Below are 22733 nucleotides of genomic sequence, written 5' to 3' on the forward strand. Positions count from 1 at the left end.
CCGTGGTACTGAATAGAGTTGGTCAAAACTCAGAATTCCCATGGAACAGAAATTCCAGCATTAAAAAAAAAGTTGCAAATCAGGAGGAAAACAAAAGCAAAAATTTAGAAATTTCCTGGGGTAAGATCATTTTGGGTTAATCAGAATGTTTCATTTCAATAAAAAAAAAATTTATTTTGACTTTTATATTTTTAAATGTCAACTGCATATTTTTATTTGACTTTATTTTTATTCTATATTTGTATTTTATTTTTATTGGAAAATTAGGATTTAATCATTTTTAAATTATAAAAATATAAAATAAAATTAAAATACTGTAATTGGTGTCTGGTATTGTAATTGGTAAATGGCATTTTAATTGGTCATTTGTATTCTAACTGGTTTGCTGGTGGGTGCTTGGTTAGCTCTTTGGTAACTGGCATAACTGGTCATTTTTTTATTGATATTCTAATGAATAATCGGTATTGCAGTTGGTAGAATCATGGAAATGTAAGGCTGGAAGGGATCATCCAGTCAAGTCCCTTGTGCTCAAGGCAGGACTAAGTAATAACTATACCATTCCTGATAGGTGTTTGTCTAACTTGTTCTTAAAAAAACCCAGTGATGGAGATTCCACAACCTCCCTCGGCAATTTGTTCCAGTGCTTCACTACATCGACAGGAAATTTTTCCTGATGTCCCACCTAAACCTCCCTTGCTGCAATTTAAGCCCATTGCTTCTTGTCCTATCCTCAAAGGTTAAAGAGATCAATTTTCCACCTTTCTTCTTGTAACAACCTTTTATGCACTTGAAAACTGTTATCAGGTCCCCCTCAGTCTTCACTTTTCCAGACTAAACAAACCCAATTTTTTCCAATCTTTCCTCATAGGTCATGTTTCTCGACCTTTAATAGTTTTTGTTGCTCTCCTCTGGACTTCCTCCTGTTTGTCCATATCTTTCCTGAAATTTAGTACCCAGAATTGGACACAATATTCCAGTTGAGCTTTATCCGTGCAGAGTAGAGTGGAAGAATTACTTCTCACGGAGACATAGAGAACAATTGATCACTGTCGTCTTCAATAACCGCCTTTAACAGATTTGAAGACTGTTATCAGGTACCCCCTCAAATCGTCTTTTTCTCAAGGCTAAACATGCTGGCTTTTTAAATCTTTCCTTATAGGTCAAGTTTTCTAAACCTTTTAGCATTTTTGTAGCTCTCCTCATATATAAAAATGACACCAAATAAATCTAATATGTAAAATACTATATAGTATAAAAACACAAATTAAAAAATTGATGGTGGATTTCCCCCCCCATGTCGGGGGGGAGGGTGTGTGTGTGAGAGAGAGGGTCTGTGCTGTATTGCTCGTTAACTACTGGGTTTGAATGTTTTGTTATTTGCTCCCTTCATTTATGACCAGTGAAGATACAAGATGTTGCTGTGGTGTCTGAGTTTGCTAGTTAGATGGAGGGGAGTGAACAAAAAGTGTTAATTTTCCTCAAGTGTTAGTGGATGACAGATTAAGTAGATGCATATCTGCAGAGGATATTAATGTGAACATTGAAGAACCTCTCTAGAGCCACTGAATCTAATCCAGGAGTCAGAGTAAGGGCTGAACTGACGGAAGACATGGCCCCAAAATAAAGCAAAAGGGTAATGCACTAAGGGCTAAAGTATGAATGGTGGTTGTGGTCCAGAGATTCAGTATGACTCTGCCACTGTATGGAATAACGGATCATGCACAGTTGTGTATTAAAATGTTAAACAAGAAAGTACCATTGGGAAAATTGTTAAGAGAGCAATGATGCACCAAGAGAAATTCCACAGTATTTCTTCAGAAAAAGACTTGCTTGATAAGTTGATTTTTTTAAATGGTGTTTTACATTCACTGGAGTTCAGTACTGGCATGAATTTTTATGCCTCTTACTGCTGAAGTCTCTAGTTAAGTTGAAATTGTAGTCCCCAATTTTTAGTTTTCCACAAGCCAGTTGGCTTTGCACTTTAATTTTGGTTTTCTTCTTATTGATCAAACTTTCTCTGCACTAAGCAGAATGGGCAGGAGAGTCTACTTCAGGCTACCGTAATTCCAAGGTCATTGGAACCTCTAATTTCCCAGCAAACAGACAATGGGATTCCCTTACACATGAAGAACAAACATTTTCCATCTTCTTTTTTCACATTATTTTATAATTTTTATTCTGCCACAACAGAAAAAATTAAATATGAAATAAATAAAATAAACCAATATAAATATTCAAAATGACTTTTCATTTTGAAACAAAAACTCCAAATTCTTATTCCTATCAGTTCGAAACACTTGATGTTGCTGGTTTTGACTAACTTCCATTTAGAAAAAATCATGTTCTCAAAGAACATTTCAATTTGATGAATTGACATTTTCTGATGGAAAATTTTCTACCAACTATAATACTGCAAATGTCAGTTTCCTTGGTATGGAGGGAGAATTGTCCAGCAACCTGAGCATGTGTATCTTTGTTCCATGGGTCCTGAAAAAATATTTAGCACAAAAAATTCTACTTTTGGAGATTTGGGCCCAATCATAGAAACAAGGAAAGTTTTTCAAGCTTTTTAGTCAAGAAACTTTATGAACATATTCCATAGATATAGTTTATTTATGACCTATAAATTAGTGTTGCAATGAATTAACATGAAGTTTATTCACAATTTTAAGAGTGAATAATGTAATTTTAATTTCCTTAGCCTGGTCAAATGCAACATTCTACCCTGGTGAAAAGTGTGGAACTCTATACTCAACCTCTGACCATAAATAGATGGATATTTCTGCTAAAATGATCAGTAGTGAGATAGATAAAAATTATATTTTAATTCAGTGGGTTTATTGTATCATTTATTTGTACAACACCAGTGGGCAATGGAGCAGATCGCCATCTAACAGTTGTTCTGTCCTCAGTTCATTCAGACAGCATTGAATTGGTTTACATTGAAGAAGCTTATCCTCACAACTAGTAGGGCTAAAACTGTTGGTTTAAATAAAAGATTCAATCTTACTGGGCCACAAGAGAGGTATCAGTCTTGTGTGGCATTGTGTCTGATCCTTACTATTCTGCACTTATTTAGGAATTGAGTTCAAATCTAAAAGAGAGGATTAAAAAATGAAGTTGTTGTTGTACATATTTCTAAGATGCTTATTCCCGTAGTAATCAGGTGAAGTGAAACATTTAACCAGAAAAGCATGTTAGTTATTTTTTCTATATATTTTTAAAACATCACAGCCAGCTGTATCTTAGAAATTATGGGAGAAATTCCCATTTTCTTGCCCTTGCCTAGCCATCAAAAATAGTGAAAGACTCATTACATTACTCTGTCCCATTTTCCTTGATGAGTATTTCCAAGATTTGTCTCCTTTGTTCCTAAGTGTATAGTTAAAGTAAATGTGAGAACATATCCTTTAGAATAACAATAGATAAATGGTATAATAATAATGCTTGAACTGAGTTTTAAAGGTTTGGGTTTTTTTCCTTTTTTTTTCTTGATGGGGGAATCTCTCATTTCAATTTCATCTTCAGTGGTGGTTGAATACGCGAGTGAAATTAGTTTTTGATGTTTTGCGGCATTTAACTCATTCTGACCAGCGTTTAGTTACTTTCATATCAGTTGGCTATTCCAACTCAGATTTGAAACTTGTGCAGTAGAAGTTGCATCATATACCTGTAATGCTAATCTAAGCTATTTTAGTATCATGAACCCACAGGAGGAAATTGAAAATTCTCTGTATATATTGGAATCGGCATTCTTACCTCAGCCTAAAGGGAGTTCAAGAGCCTAGTGTAAGAGCACAGTCATGAGTTGCTCATTAAGCCTTATTTTAAAATGAAAGCTTTGATCATATCTTTGTGCCTTTGTTTTTCAGACTCACTGTTATTGCTTCATATAATTGAGCCTGGTTTTTATCATCATCTGTTAACAGCCTATTTAATAAGCACAGTTCAGTTACCTGCTGAGTTCATATATGTTACCCATACACTTTGCTTTCTCTGACTATGCTCTGGTTTCTAACTGCAGTTTCAATTAAAGTATACTTAATTTTTATAACATTTGTGTACCATCTATTGTATCAAATAATCAAATATTGTGTATGCTAAAACTATGGACTAATTATCATATGTATGTTTTTAATGGAAAGAATAGGATTTGGAAAAGATACAGAAGTGTTAGCTCGAATTAATCATTTTATTACAGAAACTGAAGAGAAATCTTGGTACAATTTATAAGATAAAATACATAAAACAATCAGATAAAATATATTGCTTATTTTCTGTTTTCATTTTTTTTCTTTTCAATTACATTTTTATAAGCATATTTTCACAAAATATCTGTTGACATGTTAAAGGAAATATAAAGATTAAGGGGATGTTTTTGAAAGGCACAAATTGGAGTTAAGTGGCCAATTGCTGTTGAATTTGGGTAGGATGTGGGCACCTAACTCTCATAGACTGTTTTGGAAATCTCAGCCTAATAAACTAATAATCAACTTATTTCTAAAAATTGTACTAAATAGTTTTCTATAAAGTGAGTGTTTTGAGAGCTGAATTTGGCCCTCAGGATTTAGTCAAATGTTGGTAGTTTCCTCCTTGTTCTTCTTTCAGGGGGAGTTTTCTCCAATTTGGGAAAGGAAGGGGGCTCACGTGTCTAAACTTGTGGATCTTCTTTATCCATGCAGACTGGATCCCCCTCAAGGGGTGTTCTGTAGTGCAGAGGAGGACTTCAGACTCTAACAACAGTGTTTCATATCTCTTTGCCCCATAGATTTGAGAGCATGCCACAGAGAGAGGAGAGCCTGTACTCCCTCCTAACTTGTATATCAGGACCCCAACAGAGCATCTGTTAGAGAGACTTTGTGGGCTGTAGTGGAATCTGAGTGTATGCCATTGGCTTCACATTCCCTGATCCTTTCCACAGCCCATTCTGGCCCAGAAATATAAGTTTCTAATCTATTCACAAAAGCAGATGGACCCAGGATGACTGCACTCACACATAGGGATGAAGAAATGGTAGTTTCAATCCACAATTTATTTTATATGGTGATGTGCTGCAACAGTCTTTAATATTTATTCTGACAATTATTTCTGAGGCAGCAGAAGACAAGGAACTGCCTCTCAAATAGTGACCTTCAATAGTAATGATTAGTATAAAATCCTTGTATATGATTCTGTATGTGATTCCCCCATGTCAGCTCTGCATTCAGAAATGCTAGTTTTACAGACTTCTTTGTACACATTTCTTTTACTTTTTTTCCCTAAAACTACATTATGCTGCACCTATCAATGCTAACAGTAGTTAGAGGAATCAGCTGTAATACTGTTAACAAGTTTTTGAAATCTGTTAAATGCTTTCAGCTGACATAAATTAAGGAAAGTGATAGCTATGTTTGGACAATTTGTGACATACACATTTGCCACAGTAGTGATAACAGCTAAGCTATAATTACCTCTAATTACAGTAAATGCCACATAGTTAACAATCAATACTTATTCCATTGGCTAGTTAATAGGAATTATTTGTAAAAATGCTCCTATCCTTCTATATGAGGTTAAAAAAAAATCAGATCTGCAATGAACAACACCTTTGTTAATTTCAAATGTCCACCATTTGTAAAAGCTGATTATTTAGCCTAAAGGGCCAATACAGCAACAAAAGAAAATGTCAAGTTTCCAGGAAACCTATACAGAGCCACTGAAGAGGGATTTTTCAGAGCCTCTCTCTACGTAGGTTGAAGCCAGACATATCTTTTTACATTGTTTTTTGTCTTAAAAGAATTTGTACTGCTGGTCATTTGTGTGTGTATGTGTGTGTGTGTGAGAGAGAGAGAGATGTAAATAGGGTAAAGCTGAAGAGAGACAGGAATTCTTCCGTTACTGAAAATTAAATTTTCTTTTTTTCTGAGTATGTCATAGTATATCATTTTGGTGTAGTTTGATATTCTGGAAGGCTTGTCAAAATGACAACACCACTATGCCTGCAAAAGTCTAATATTACTGCCCTTATTAGACGAGGTAGTTTTCCAAGTCCACCTTTGTGAGTGAGCATTATTTACATTCCTTACATAGAGATGCTTAACTATGTAGCTGTACCCAATTTTAATTCATAAACTGAGTTTTAAAAGACATGGTTAGTTTATGTCCTACTTATGCTATTACAGTAATACTGAAAACATTTTTCCTCACCTTCTCAGAAGTGGCACAGGTTTTGCCCCTATAACAAATTGCAGCTGAGATGGTAGCACATAGACATCTACCTACATTTTTACAGGTGTAAATCAAGGAGGTAGATGTCCAGTAGCTTCCATTTGTATCTGAAGTTTATTGTGGGTTCAAAATTATAGCTGCAGGTATTTGCAAATATAAATAAGATCCTGGTTAACACCTTTTGAAAATATTTTTAATGATATTGGCAAGCTATGCATTTCTAAGTTGTAAATGTGTAGCTATGAAGTTAAGCTTGAGAAATGCATTCTTCAGATTCATAAAGATTAAACACTTTGATTTTCACTTGCAGCTAACATCTGTTAGACTTTCAAAATGACAAGACTGGGGTGGGGAAAGCTATGAGTCACAGGGAATGTATTTTTCTCCTTCAATTTACTTCCAGAACAAAGACCTATTATTAAACTGAATAGTGATAGTTAGGCTTATGTTCCATGATGTATTTAAATGCACATATGGTAGTAGTAATGATGAGCTTCCAAAACCCTTATAGGGAAATCAATGTTCATACACTTTTATATCCCATTAAATTTTGTTTGTGACACCACATCACAATGCTTTATTAATTCCAAGCTGAATAAAAAGTTTGTGTCCTTTGTTATATATATTTAAAAAAAACAAAAGGAACAAGTTTTATTTGGCTTTTTATGGTGTATTTCTTTTTCAGTTCTTTACTTCCATCCCAATGTATGCCTAATCATCAGATTGTTTCATGAACAATATGTAAGATGATGCTTGAGAGGCTGTTTTACATTCATGCCCCTCTTTTTATGGTATATTCCAGGATATACCACAGTTTAGTGCAGTGGTTCTCTAACTTTTTCATGCTGTGAACCATTTCCGAATATAGAGATACTCTCATTGACAACCTCCCCTCCCTACCATCTAATCCCATGCATTACTTAAGGAACTATAGTGTTTGGTTACATGAAAAAAAAAGTAATGGTAGATCTAATATTTAATGACACCAAATGAAAATAAACTCACTTTAATATGAGGAGTGCAGCTACTTTTGGCTGTAATGGATTTTGTGCATCTGCAGTTTATTTTTTCTCCCTGGTGTAAGACTTTTTTTTTTTTTTTTTACTAATAAATGTCATTTCCTTGCGTTACCTGCAGCCTCACTGTTCTAACTGCTCTGTCATTTAGCAAGTTGATTCCACCTTTGAGTGTTTCCTGTCCTTCTAAATTTGCTGTCATTCACAAATTTGATCTCAGTTTAAATTACACCAAAAAACGTGCATAACAAAGAAAGACATGAAGCAGCTACATGTAACGCACAGCGGTACGGGAGTTCAGTTGATTAAAAAATCCCTGGGAACTCTGAAAGAGCACTGGACTGTGCTATAACTAGCAGGAAGTGTCACTGTTGGTATTTTGGTGGATGCTACACCACTGTGTCTTTGGGACCATCTGAAAGTGCTTTGCCAACCATTAATTATTCACAATTTAAGAACCATCCCTCACTCATTGGAGCAATAATCTGCATTGCCAACAAGACCTCTCTGGCAAACTTGTAAAACTGGAAACAGGTGTTCCTTAAATACTTGTTTTCCATTTTGAGTGACAGAAATACCTGTAGTGTAAGTTCAGAGTTGTAGAAAAATTGGGAAGAGATATAAATCAACCTCCTGATTAAAAGTTATCTTTCTTGTGTTTTCTCTAGAGGTTATATTTCCCCTTTGAAACATTTAACATTGTTCCACAACAAGAAATATCTTACACTTCCCTGGTACTGAAGAGAAAGTTAAAATGTAGACCCCCATCAGTTCTTAAGTGCCCAAATGGATCATACCTATGTCAGCCAAGATGGAAAGCTGCCTTGATAACCTGTATCATCTTGAAAGAAAAATTCAGAAACATTAGAGCTGCTTAGATTTTCTGAAAATCTCAAAGTTGCCAGAAAGAAATCCATTCATCTGGTTTAGTTTGGTAAATGAGAGCAGTTTAATGTCTTCATGAGAAGTATTTATCAACTTCAATGCAGTCACACCAAGGATGAGCTTGATTCATGTTCCAAGGATCTCTCCTTTTCAAATAACTCTTTCAAGTACAGTAAAAACTTTATCTGGCATGTTGGGGGTATGAGGGGGTGCTGGTAAGTCAAAAATTCCAGTTAAGTAAGAGAGAGGGAGTTGGGGAGTGGGCTGGGGGTTGGGGAATGGGAGAAAGTGCGGGGTCTGGGCTCTGGGAGTTTGGGTGCGGGAGAAGGTGTAGGGTGCCGGATCCGGGCGGTGCTCACCTCGGGAGGCTCCCCGCAAGCAGCAACATGTCCCTGCTGCTCCTAGGCAGAGGCATGGGTAGGCTTACAGCCTCCACCTGCAGGCGCTGCCCCTGCAACTCCCATTGGCCGTGGTTCCTTCCCAAGCGGAGCTGCAGAGCCAGCACTCGGGGCGGGGCCAGCGTGCAGAGCCTCCTAGCCGCACCTCCATCTATGAGCAGCAGGGACATGTCGCAGATTGCAGGGAGCCTCCCGGAGCCAGGTAGGGAGCCTGCCAGCCCCGTGCCAACTGGACTAAACAGGACTTTCAATGAAGATCAGAAATGCTGGTTTATAGAGCTTTTCAGTTGGTAAAGTGCCAGATAACACAGCTTTTACTGTATTATTAGAATCCTGTAGGTCCATCAGTAGTCTATGTACATTCTAATAGAGTCAGAACCCTCTAGAAATCAGTGGACGGCCCCTCATGGAAGACAGCTGTTCAGACCTGATTGTATTTAAGCATATCTGGGTCCCAGACATTCCTCAGTTCCCTTTTATTGTGGTCAGCTGAAGATCAGAACCCCCCAGTTCTTTCCTTTCAAACTTCTTTTGGTGGTTCTCTTGAAATTTTCTCTACTAAGTGCAGTGTTACATTGATATTAAGTTAAGTCTCAGTCGTTGATTCTGCTCCCATGTTTGGTTTGGTGCAGGTTCATTGGCTCTGATACTCTGCCTTGTTCAGCTTTTTAGAGTCTTTCATTATGGCAGATCCTAGTTTAAAAAAAAAAATCTGGGTATAAGTGGTGCATATTTTGCTGAGCCAAGATATCTATAACTCATTAGCATTCCTGGTGCTAGTAGTTGCTTGGTAAAAGTCACTCCTCAAAGCAGTACTGTCTTGCACTTGCCAGGAGTGGAAGCCCTAGCTCTGAGGCTAGCTTTTGGAAAAAGGATTTGCTGGCACCCACCTTGTGGAGACCTGGTCATTAACAGTTGGGATCTTTTTCATTGTTGAAGGCTACCTTGAAGACTAGCTCAGAGATGTCCTTGGATTCAAAGAAACTTAAGAAGAAGGACACCCAGTCACCTCTGCGTCACCTATTTTCTCCTTAGCAATAGATAAGGGATTGATTTGGTCCCTTATAAACTCCTTGGTCCAAATGTTCAGTTCTTCTTTAAGTGGTTGCAGACGTGTTCCACTCAGGTGTGTCATACCCAATTCATTAAAGCCAGAGGACTTTGCCTAGCAGTACCCCTATGAGCAGCACTTACACCTTCTGGCCCCTTAACTCCTTCCCTAGCTATATAAGGATGGTACCACCTAAATTCCCCTCAGTTCCTTCGCACTGCCTGCAGCTTGAGTAGGAGGATTCTTTGTGGTGTTTACCTCTTGCTGCTTTCTGTCTAGTGTTTCTGAATTTTTGTGGTGTGTGTATAGTTAGCAGTTTAGTAGTATTCTTAGGTTTTTGTTAGAAGTAGTTAGTAACCGTTTTTAGCCTAGTTTTAGCCTGGTGGAATGCCCTCCCCAGTTTTTAAACATTGCCCATTGAGTGGGCTGGCAATTCCTAATACTGACCCCCACACATTTTGTGCTTATTGTTCCTGGGAGAGGGGCACATTAAGGAAAGGTACTCTATCTGCAGGTAGTTCAAGAAGGGAATGCAAGAAGGGACTTGCACCTTAAACAGCACCTTCTGGAGCAGACCATAAGACCAGCTTCAGCATTAGACGCCTCTGCAGATCATCTGCTCCGGCAGAGCCTTTTGTAGCCTATGGCTCTCTGAGGAAGAGTTCCCTCGAGACAGATCAAGGCCATTCTAGGACTGAGAGATTCCTCTTCATCTTCTAAGAGGAGTGCTGACCGGCACTGTGATTCCTCTAATATTCAGGATGGAGTGGGGCCATCTTACTACTCCCCAGTATGACACAGAGATCAGTTGGATACTGTACCAGTGACTCCAGTAACAGGGCATCCATTGAGTCCAGTACTGACGTTAGTATCAGCACCAACTGACCTATGTCATTGGCATAGCAGGTGGCATCAGACCTGCATTGCCTCTCTGTTTCAGATTCCCCAATAATTCAGGAACATTCAGCTGCCACGCCTACTGCTGCCGCTGTGCCCTTGGCACCAAGTGGTCTCGTCACAGTCGTCTCATTTGTCGGCACCATGTTCTGCCTTCCCTAAGACTCAGAGTGCAGAGTTGTGGAGGCTGGGGGGTGGTCAGCTGCCTTTTCAGCACTGACTGGTCCATCAGTGCAGATGCTATCTTTGGCATTGAAGGTATCTTAACTGCAGAACTCATCTTAGGTGGTACTGGCCTCAGCTCTGGTTACCATATTTTGATACTGCACGGAAGTGCTATGCCTGTTTTGACACTGAAGGCGTCAACTGCTCATCCATTCTCAGTACTGATGCCATCTCCATATTAGTTTTTGGACAAGACTGGTCATTTGCTTTCTCTGTCAGGAGTGGCTCCTCTGCTACCATCAGGCACTTCCAGGGCTCATCGGGATCGAGTTCAGGAGAATTCCTCTCCCTTGCCTTCCAAGCAACACTCTCAGAAGTCATTGCGACTGTCCTTAGACCACCATCAGTACAGAGATTGTCACCTTTGCTGCAGTAGGGGCTCCTGGCCTAGTACCTGCTGGCCATCAGTGCCCTACCCTTATTCTCAATGGCTTCCTTGGAATCCCTAGGACATTTCTCAGTCTGCAAGATCCAGTTCTTCAACCCAGCCCAGGGCAAGATCTCCAATCCCAGCTGCAGTCTTTTTTCCCAAGCCATCTCCATTGCAGACATACTCTGAGTTCATTCTTCCTGAGCCAGTTTAACCTGATTTTCCTCTTACAGGGAAAGCAGTCCTGCAGTTAGTCTTTAAGGAGACTCCGAGCCCCATCTCCTTCTGATACTGCTAGTGAGTCACCGGAGTGGAATACACATCTGCAACCCACTGGAAGAGGAAAAGATGGTTTCCTGCCTGTACAGTAACTGTTGTTTTTGTACATGTATAGTTATGTATTCCACAACTCATCCTCCATCCACTCTGCATTGGAATCTCAACTCTGAAGTTTGGTGTGAAGGAACTGAGCCGGTAGGGCAATGCTACCCGTAAATAGCCAGAGAGGGGTTCAGGAGTCATAGGTCACCAGCGCCATCTTATGGGGTACTGCAAGGCAAAGTTCTCTGGCTTTGCTGTGCTGAGCATCTGAGTGGAATACATGTCTGCACCCACATTTCAAAGAACAACAGTTATGTACAGGTAGGTAACCGTTTTTTCCAGGAAGTGCATGTGTGATCCTAATGCTCAGCGCTTTCTAGAAGGTTCCAACTCAGTGCTTTAGAGTGCCCCTTCCAGAAATGGGGATCTGTGCTGACAAGCTCTCTAAGAGCTAGAGTTATTGGTAGTAATTTTTTTCAAACATTTATCACGCATTATTATTAGTGTATATTTTTATTGTTATGAGGCTAGTGTCCAAATGCCATGATCTGGACTGGGGCTTGTTGTGCTAGGCACTGTAGTCAGTTACCTCCCTTTCCATTCTTCCCCATCCACATATTTTAACTGCTCAGAACTAATATTAAGTCCATTTAGTGGTCATTGCTACCTCACACCAAAAGGCACTGTATTAGAGGCCATCTTGTCAGGTACTAGTTTTCAAATAAGTTATTACGGTCTTCAAAATGAACTTAGAAATAATCCTGAGACGTTTGTCCATCCACACTTTGACCCTGTTGGAAAAGCAACTCTCAAAATATTATGAAAGCCAAGCTTTCTGAGCAGTTACCTCAATGATCAGGGAATTCAGGACTAGGATCATAGGTGCCAACTCCGTGGGTGCTCCAGCACCCACGAAGAAAAATTAGCAGGTGCTTAGCACCCACTGTCAGCCAAGCTACCCTCCCTCCCCCCACTCCCACCTGCCTGTGGCCCCCACCGATCAACTCCTCCCCCTCCCTCCCTCCGAGTGCTTCCTACAGGCTGCAGAACAGGTGTTCTGCAGCATGCAGGAGGCACTGGGAGGGCGGTGGGTCGGGGGGGGCTTGGAGGAAGGGGTGGCGTGGGGTCTTGAGGGAAGGGGTGGCGTGGCGGCAGGGCCTGGGGCTGAGCAGGGGTTGAGCACCCTCAGGGAAAATTAGAAGCCAGCGACTGTGACTAGGGTAACAGAGCTCTTCTCCTTAGGTATCGCAAAACTGACAGACCAGACCAGAACCCAGCCTTTTCCTCTTTACCATGACATCGAAATATCCCATTTTGTTAATTGATTCCAGACTCCATGGACTGAGGTTCATTATTTTGAATTAGATTTAATAAAGGACTGTAGACCATTACAATAGATGGCAGAAAGGCTCCAAAGAAGTATTAATACAGTGCAATTAAATTTGAAAAACTTGCTAACCCTAATGCAGATAAGATGGGAATCATCCTGTTTTTTCCTGTCACTTTCTTATCAAAGACACAGTTCTTTCTTGTCAGTCTCTTGCCATCAGTAGTAGTCTTCTAATCCTGTCATATGCAAAGCTACATAACCTAAAGTCACTCTATGAACTTGATGAAGTGAAAAGTGTATTACTGTGTCAAGAGTCTCTTTCCGTGTAATAGGCCTTTTATAAAACGTTTATACTTTCTTCCAAAAATATTTCTAATAAACTTTTCTATTTGTTTTTTAATCCTAACTGAATAGCCTGTTGCTAAGCAACACTAATACTAGAGTTGTCTCGGACATAGAATGGAATAGGAGGAGCTAAGAAATTGAAAAAAGAAAAGGAGGACTTGTGGCACCTTAGAGACTAACACATTTATTTGAGCATAAGCTTTCGTGAGCTACAGCTCACTTCATCGGAGTGAGCTCTAGCTCACAAAAGCTTATGCTCAAATAAATGTGTTAGTCTCTAAGGTGCCACAAGTCCTCCTTTTCTTGTTGCGGATACAGACTAACACGGCTGCTACTCTGAAACCTAAGAAATTGACGTAATTCTTATAGGCAATTAGATTATTTATTTGCATTACAGTAGCGCTTAAAGATGCCAGGTGAGACCAGATCAGGGCTTCATTGTTCTAGGTGCTATACATATTCATAGTAAGAAACAGTCACTGCCCTGACAAGTTTACAGTTTTAGCGTTCAAAATAGGCAACACAGACAAAGAGCGTGAAAGAAAATATTATCCCCATTATATAGATGGAGACCTGAAGCACAGAGAGATTACATGCTTTGCCCAGGTTCACACAGAAAGTCTGCCTCAGAGCTGGGAAGTAAACTCAGATCTCCTGCCTTAACCACAAGACCATTTTTAGGTAAAAGAAGAAAATTAATTGTAGTTCATAGCACTTTTATATCTACAAAGTATGGTACAAAACTTAACTATTCATCAAAAAACAAGACTGCCCTGAGTGTCATGACTATAGCAAAGGGACATTGATAAAGCCAGGTATGGCCAGGGAAAGGGTCTTGTAAGTAATCTGCTTCATATACAAAAGTCATCTTATGATATTGAGCAAACCAACACACACTCAAAGAGGAGGATAAACTCCAGACAGTTCAAACATAGACAATTGAATAGTGGCTCAGGGAAGGGGGGAAACTGCCTACCTAAACTCAGTAAATTGAAAGCAAATAAAAAGTTTCCTTTAGAGGATTTCTGAAAACAGCAGTCCTCAGTTTGTCTCATTGTCTCGAAAAAACCAAATTAAATTTCACTCCTTCAAGCTGAGAGACTAGACATAGGGGAACTTGCAATGTCTCAAATGGATAGAAAAGCACTTTGGCAGAAGTACAGTAGATAGCCAAATTCAAATATAATGTATTACATACAAAGTAGCATCCTAAAAGTGAATGGTTTTGATGCTCTGTTACCAAAACCTTGAAGCCATACTAAAATATATATAGGAATAAGTACGGGGGAGCTGCCTACATGCAGCTTCAGCCGGATCAGAGCATTGCAAAGGTGATCTTTAAGCTCCTTTCCCTCCTGAATTGCATTTGTACAGGTTAGCTGTTGAGGATATGACACGTGTGTATATATCTTTACTATATTTTTAAGTTTTTGTACAATATGTATAAATGGGAATTTCTTACACTACCTTTTAATGTAGAAGTTACAGTACATATAGTCTTGAGAATTGGTGAGGTTTTATTTCTTTTCCCGCAACTATAAACTGGCTTAACAAATGGTGAATATAGGACCTGATCAAGTGCCTCTTGAAGTCAAGTGGATCCCTATACAGTCAAAAAAAAATTTATATTCTGTGTTTCATAATGCCTATTTTTATAATTATTTTCATTCCATAAATATATGATTGATTGTAACTAACTATTGAAACATTGTCAGTTAGCCACTGAATTCCAATAAACTTAACGTCTTTTCTTTCCAGGCAGAACTAATTAAAGGGAATTTACAAAGTGTTGGACTCACTCTCCGTCTAGTGCCGTCTAAGGAAGAGGATGGAGGATATGTTGTTGTTGAAACTGTTACACCAAACTCACCTGCCGCAGCTGCTGATCTCCAACGAGGAGATAGACTTATAGCGATTGGAGGTGAGCAATCACGTCATTTGTTTGTTTGTTTTTTTAAAAAACAGTAGTTTGTTGTTACAAAAGAGCAGTAATCAGTTTTATTCAAGTAAAATGCTGTTTAAAGCAACAACAACAAAAAACAGTCTCCTATTGTTACATTAGCTTTTGTGTATTTATGGCCACCTAAGGTGTATAATTTAACTGTGACACCTTTACTTATGTATTAAAACATTTATTCTATACTTGATATAAATCCAAACAGTTGAAGAAACATTTGAAGTGGAGTTATACTCTTCACAGCTCTAAAAACAGCATTGTGGGGTTCCCTGTTCATCATCTTTTAATGTTTTTTAGTATAACATCTGCTTACTTAAAAAGCAAAATAGAGTATTTCTGTCTCCCAGGCCTGCAAACCCAGTGTTGGCTCTGAAGTGCTAACAGGAGCATGAAGTTATTTCTGACTGTAAAATAATCACATAAAACTCAAATGTGACCCAAGGAGGTTTGTTGAGTATGAAAGTACCATTTCCATATTGGGAGCTGTAGGTTCTCATCACATCTGATTCTCTGCCCACTTTTATTTTGGAGCTGAAATATTACTTAAAGAGTACTTTAGGTACCCAGATTTGCAAATTTTGGCTAATGTTAATTGAAAGTTTAGTTGCTGCATAAAAGCCATGATGTATCCTTGATCTTTGTGCAAACCTCCCTTGACATCACTGGAAATCCTGGTGTGGACTGAGTGTAGTATGTTGTCCTAAAATGACACCTGGGCTCACAGACCATAGTTAAAAATGGAATTCAACTCTCTCAACAGGAAGACTTTGACGCTATATGGACTGTATAGCTGCTCTTTGTCCAACAGAGACTACTGTGGTATTAAACCGTGGTCAACCACTGATTCTAGTAACCTATTTCTTTTTAAAATAGTTTACTAGATGCTGTTTTTGTTAGCAGTTGATTGAAAATCTAAAAACGGTCCATTTCTTTTGCATATTTATTATCTTCATAATTACCAATATGAAAATTAAGAAGATACAGCTGTTACAGTTGTCTCTAAATAGATGTGTAAATGTCATGTCTCATTGAAGTGAAAATGAAGTATCCAATTATGGTAAAATAATATGCTGAATTGTTCAGATTGCTATGGCAAGCAGGACAAGGCCTTGATCACAGAGCCAGATCATCAGTCACCATCTACTCTTTTCCTGAGACACATCGAATAAGTCAGATAATTATTTAAACCATTTCAGGTCACCAATAATACAGTTCCATGCTTCAGCAGGAGGGCATGCTAGGGTTTCAAACAGGGCCAAACCCTGAATCAAATGCCCGTGTACTCAGGTGCAGGAAAGACATCCAATGATTCAGACCACAGAGTCTACTTCTGTTCATGACCCCATGGAACTCTAACAATAAACAGATTTACATTATAGTGTTAAACTGAATGACAGAATGGGCCAGATCCTGGGCCCTGCCTAAATTCTCATTGCATTGCTCTAGAGGTCTAAAAGGGATTTCAAGCTGGCTCGGACAGGCAGCTGAGGATTGCCCCAACAGAATTCTTGGCTGGCATGAAGCTGGTATAGCCCGCCTTACATCACCCATGGACTTCATTGACTTCAGTGGGACTATTTACATACTTAAATTAAGCACATCCTTAAGTACCTGGCTGAATCAGGGCCTTAAAGCGATGCTTAGGTATCAGTCTAGGCTATGCCTGGGGGTCAGGACCAGGAAAATAGATTGCTTAGAGCAGGGGCGGGCCACATCGGGTTTTGGAAATTGTATGGTGGGACAGTTAGGGGAGGCTGTGCCTCCCCAAACAGCCAGGTGTGGCCTGGCCCCTTCCCCTCCCACCCCCGGGACTCCTGCCCCATCCAACCCCCCGCTCTCTGTCTCCTGATGGCCCCCAGAACCCCCGCACCTGACTGCCCCCCGCCGCCCCCTCCAAACCCCCCTCCTTCCTGACTGACCCTCCGGGACCCCTACCCCCATTCAACCCCCCTGTTCCCCGCCCTCTAACCACCCCGACCCTTATCCACACCGCCAGCCCCTGACCACCACCACCCCCCCCCCCGAACTCCCCTGCCCTCTTTACCCCCCAGCTCCCTGCCCCCTTGCCGCACTGCCTGGAGCACTGGTGGCTGGCGGCACTACAGCCGTGCCACCAGCTGGAGCCAGCCACACACCGCGCAGCACAGAGCACCAGGTCAGGCCAGGCTCTGCAGCTGCGCTGCCCCAGGAGCCCGCAGCCCCATCACCGCAGTGAGCTGAGGCTGCGGGGGAAGGGGAACACCGGGGGCTAGCCTTCCGGGCCAGGAGCTCAGGGGCCGGGCAGGAAGGAGGGTCCCGTGGCCCGGATGTGGCCCACGGGCCATAGTTTGCCCACCTCTGGCTTAGAGCCATCTTCACCTCCTCCCACCATTGAGCCCAGCTGAGATTCTTGGCCACTGTGCCTACATGCTGCTGTTAATGTACTGGCGCTGATTTGTTTGTTAGCCTAACGCTACCTTTATTATTTGAGTTATGCATATTTCTAAGGCAGGTACCCATCCTTCTAGTGTCTGGGTGCTAAATACTACTAAAAATCCACAGTGTGCACCCATTCATTTTTAGTTTCATAGTAAAATGGTTTTTATCAATTATTCTTTTTCCCCACACACCAATACTGTTCTACTTCGGTAAGAATAATTAAAAGAATCCCACTATTATTACCTTCCAGTTGGGATCTTTTTATCATAATAGCTTTACTGTTCCCCTTTATTAATAACAATATTATTATTAAATATTACAGATTTGAATGAATTTGTGTACTGATTTTGGACACTGGTGTCTTTTTTTTCTTTCACGTTTGCTAATTTTTCTTTTTCTTTTTTTTTATAGGAGTTAAAATCACATCGACTGTTCAAGTGCTAAAGCTTATTAAGCAGGCTGGCGACAGAGTTTTAGTGTTCTATGAAAGGCCTGTTGGTTATAATCAGCATGGTGCAGCACTGCAGGATGGTTTTGGACAGTTCGAAGACCCTGCTTTTCTGGCACACCCTGAAGAGGAACAAGCTAGTGTTTCAACAGATGCTGATAACAAAGAACTGGATTCAGAATTTGAAGATTTAGCTTGTGAGATAAAGTCACCTGATTTCAAAGAAGAGATGCCAACAACTCAGAGTCCCAAACGTTCTGTAGTAACATTTGCTACTAAACCACTTGGAACAATATCTCCAATTCTAAATCGCAAGCTACATTTAGGAAATTATCAGACAACTTTAAAAACACAACCAAAAGATGGAGTCAAACTGGTCGTGCCCAAAAGTTCCGAGGGTCAGGACACATCACAGCAATCAGTTAGACCACCTCAGGGGAGCAGTACTAAACCTCCTGTCCCACCTAGGCCACAAATTAAACTTACTTTGCCTTCTAGTGAAACTCAAAATCTGTTAGAAACAGGAGACATATCTTCTGAAAAACCAGAGAGGCCTCCTCCACCTGCAAACAATGGAGATAAATGCACAGAAAAGGTAACAAAAAATAATGATCAAGTGGAAGACCCAGTGATATCAAAACCAACAGTAACAAAACCAGAAATAGTAAAAGATACAACTTCAGAAAATTCACGTAGTTCTAAGGAAAGTGGAGATGACCATCATTCATGGGAATCACCAGAAATTCCTTATCGCAATCGACAAGGTCGATGGGCAAGGATAAGGGCATCCTCCTGTATATTTGAAGTGGAAGGATACCATAAGTACCTTAATATTGCACTTTGGTGCAGAGACCCTTTCAAAATGGGTGGTCTTATCTGTTTAGGACACATAAGTATAAAACTTGAAGAAATTGCTTTAGATTGTATAGCTACATCATCCATGGAATACCTTAGAACACTTAGATTAAACGCCCCTGCGCCGAAAGCAGCAGTCACTAGAACTGCTTTGCGCAATTTGACAGTGCGTAAGGGATTCAATGAAAAGTTTTGCTATGGCGATATAACGTTACACTTTAAATACCTAAAAGAAGGGGAACCAGAAGACTCAAGTTTTCTGCTGGAGAAAGAAAAGGAATATAATTTGGTAGAAGAAGTTCATGCACTTCAGAAAGAGGATCCTTATCTGGGACAAATGATTTTTACAGAAAACAAGCATAATTTTCAAGATACTCAGTTCCAGAATCCCACCTGGTGTGACTACTGCAAAAAGAAGGTTTGGACTAAAGCAGCTTCCCAGTGCATGCTCTGTGCTTATGTTTGTCATAAAAAATGTCAAGAAAAATGTCTAACTGAAACCCCATTTTGTGTAGGAGCTGAAAGGAGACTTGACCGAATTATGGGAAGTTATAGGATGGAGGGGCAGGAAGCTCCTCAAGCTGTATCCTCTCGTGTTGATTCAGAATCTAAATCTGTGAACAAAACCACAGGTTTAACAAGACATATCATCAACACAAGTACCCGTTTGTTAAATCTTCGTCAAGTCCCTAAAGCTCGCCTTGTTGAGCCAGGGATGGACATTGTAGAACCTTCACCAAAGCACACTCCAAACACTTCAGATAATGAAAGCAGTGACACTGAAATTTGCAGTACAAATAGTCCCTCAAAACGTGCAGCTAGCACAGGGATAAAGTTAGCAAAAAAGGAGGGAGGACTAGATGACAATGTCTTCGTTGCAGTAAAAGAAATTGGCCGTGATCTCTATAAAAGCTTGCCTACAGAGGAAAGGTTCCAGAAATTAGAGTTCATGTTGGATAAGCTGCAGAATGAAATAGACCAAGAATTGGAAAATAATAATTCACTCATTCAAGAAGAAAAAGAGACAAGTGATGCAAGGAAAAAAGCACTAATTTCTGCTGCATTGGCTAAATCAGGTGAAAGACTGCAAGCCCTTACACTGCTTATGATCCACTACAGAGCAGGCATTGAGGATATAGAATCTTTGGAAAATACACCTTTAGACCAGCAATCCAGGAAAATGACTAAATATGCAGAAGACTCTAGTACTACAGAAGAAATGGATCATGAAGAGGTCAGTGTGACAGAGGCCCCAACATTCAACAGCATATCAGAAGAACCGCTTGATACTCCTCATTCAGTTGACTGATAGTTGCATATTTGGCTTTCGGAAGAATGGATTGAAAAGAATACTTTGCACTTAATAAAAAAAAAAAATCAGATAAGTCAAAATTTAATTAAACACTGGTACAATGTACATGACCTGCTTCACCACAGTTATTTGCCTGTGTAAGAGTAAGGTTAGCAGAGGTATTTTTCCAGCTACAGTACCACCATTTTTTTAAACTGGCTGGTTCAAGTTGTGTTAAAACTACATTTTTGGGTTTATACTGGGAGTTTATTTTTAATAATTTATTTTTAACTTTTTTCAAATTATGTAAGCTAACATTTCATGTTAATGTATATGTGGTGTCCTTTGTGCATTATTGACCTTTTTTGTTTTTGAATTAGTGATTTGAACAGGAAATTGTCAGGATTTTTGAAATGTTTGATTTCCATTATATGATGAAAACGTTTGCGAGCTTGCTGCATGCCTAAACTGATGACAACACAGCAATCACTGAGGGACCAGGTTTTGAAATTTTGATCACGTTGCATTGATTTATGTCTTCTGAATAGTTGTATATTTTTTGCCAAATGTATCATGAAAACAAACACTGTGGCTTTTATTTTGTCTGTTTATAATAACTGTCCAGTAAAGGTGGTATTACATATCAAGTTGCTTGCTTTCTATACTTTTGTTAAACACAGATAACTTTTGAAAAGTTGTGGCTAATCCGATATATAGTAATGCTGTACCAAACAAAATATTTTCTCCTTAGACCTTTGGGATATTAAACCCTGTTTGAATATAATACATAAGTATGTACCAATACTGTTTAGTAATTTTATTGGACTAGTCCCGCAAAAGTAGCAATATTATTTTTATTAAGATAAAAATAGCTGGCAGCCTTATAGAATATAATCACATTTTTAAATGTTATAACATTTTAACCTATTAAAGGAAAATTGCAGTTCTAAAATGTGGAATCTTAGAATTAGCATTACCACTCTCCTTGCAAAGGCATGCAAGGATGTTTAAGATTTCAAAAGGTTTAAGATTTATTTTGCCACCCACAGATTCTAAGTGCAAAATAAATTTCATATTTAAACAGAATCACTATATGCTACATGTCTCAACACTTCTGGTGTCACCATGCATTACAGAACTGCATTCAGCCACTCAACCAGAAGAAACAGTCTGAGCAAAAAGACCATCTTATTCAGCAAAGTATAACATCTTTGCACTGGATCAAAACAAATAAGTCCAGTAGAGGTGAGGAGGAATTTGGCCAGTACTTTTTGAAAAGAACCATCTGGTCTTGTGTTGGGTGAAGTTTTGGATTCTAGCATCGTCTGGCTAAGTATGATATTCCTATTGATTTATTATAAATGTATCTGAGGCTCCATCTTGTATATGGAGATAGACCATATATTGTTTTCATCTTTCTTTTAGGTACTGTATTGTATCATGGATTGTAGCAAATAGGCCTTTGTGCAAACAACAGTGAAGCTAATACAGTTACATTGTTTTTTGTTTTATGTTTTTTAATGGTTTTAATTGGCAGGCAGAAACTAACATAGTATTCTGTTCAATTTATGTCTCAATTTATTTTGTGATAGACAAAAACAAAAAACAATAGTTTTAGCAGGAAAAACCTATTTGTACTTTTAAGTAAAATCATTTACTTGCACTCATGCAACTACTCACCCTTTTTTTTTTGTGAAGTTTTCGGGCACCTGATGATTATTTAGCTGATGTGTGGAAAACACTGTCCATGCTCAAATAGGCATGTATTACACTTTTTAAAATTCTGCTTCAGAATAAAATCCTTTTAATGACTAAAATAGTTGTTTACCCATCTACCTGATTAAAATGCATATTATGTCTTCCACATTTTATTTTTGAGTAGCTCACCATTGGTGATGATCTGGACTAAATCTTCGTCAGTGTTAGCTCATTATGGATTACCATAAGAGCTTTCAGGTATATCCAAGTACATCATTAAACTCTGCCAGGCATGAAGTAGCTGCAGAAATAACATAAATTTTGTTTTTTCACAAAAACATATTCAATATTTTAAATTCTATAATTGTGTAATACAATGGATATGAAAAGCTGGATATCATTTTCTTCATATAACAGTGCTAATTATGATTGTAAAACAAAAAATGTAGTGCAATATTTTTAAATATGTCGAATGGGGAGGGGAAATAGTTGTATTTGAGTGATAAGGAAAACATAAAAATCTTATCTGGCATTAATTACAATAAACACTGACTTTTGAGGAAAAGCTGTAATACTACATTCCTAATGTAATCTTTGCTTTCCTGTAAATAGCTGAAAATAAAGAATACCACAGAAAATGAAAATATATTTGATTTAGTGATATGTAGCTAGGTGGCAGCTACACATAGTTACAGAAACTCTGCCTGATGATTTTGTTGGCTATGATTTTATCATGAGAACAAGCTTTAATAAAATAGTTTTGCTAAATTATCAGTTACTTCTTTGCACTGTTAAACTACTGCAATGCAATATTTAAAAATATTACTATTTAAGGTATGATAATTTAGAAAGCACACTACCTTTGGGGGGGAAGAGAATATATGTTTATAGAAAAGTAAAATTACTGATTGCTGTGTAAGCCTTTAATGCATTCTCTGTATTTAGCATATGCATTTTTATTACACTCAGCACAATTTAAAAAGTATGGAAGTTTTTAAAAAACATTGGGCCAAATAAATAG

At 38.9% G+C, this 22733-nt stretch overlaps 1 protein-coding gene across 2 annotated transcripts in view; it reads left to right on the top strand.

The window, feature by feature from the left end:
* Window positions 1-22733, top strand: part of PDZD8 (PDZ domain containing 8) — a 147743-nt gene extending 125010 nt beyond the window's left edge. For both annotated transcript variants that reach the window (XM_073354248.2, XM_073354247.2), the window contains 2 exons: window positions 14804-14966; window positions 17832-22733. In XM_073354248.2, the coding sequence (XP_073210349.1) occupies window positions 14804-14966; window positions 17832-20032 (2364 nt within the window). In that variant the 3' untranslated portion in view covers window positions 20033-22733. The remainder of the gene's footprint in view (window positions 1-14803; window positions 14967-17831) is intronic.

This window comes from Lepidochelys kempii, chromosome 7, assembly GCF_965140285.1.
Source record: "Lepidochelys kempii isolate rLepKem1 chromosome 7, rLepKem1.hap1, whole genome shotgun sequence".
NCBI lineage: Eukaryota > Metazoa > Chordata > Testudines > Cheloniidae > Lepidochelys > Lepidochelys kempii.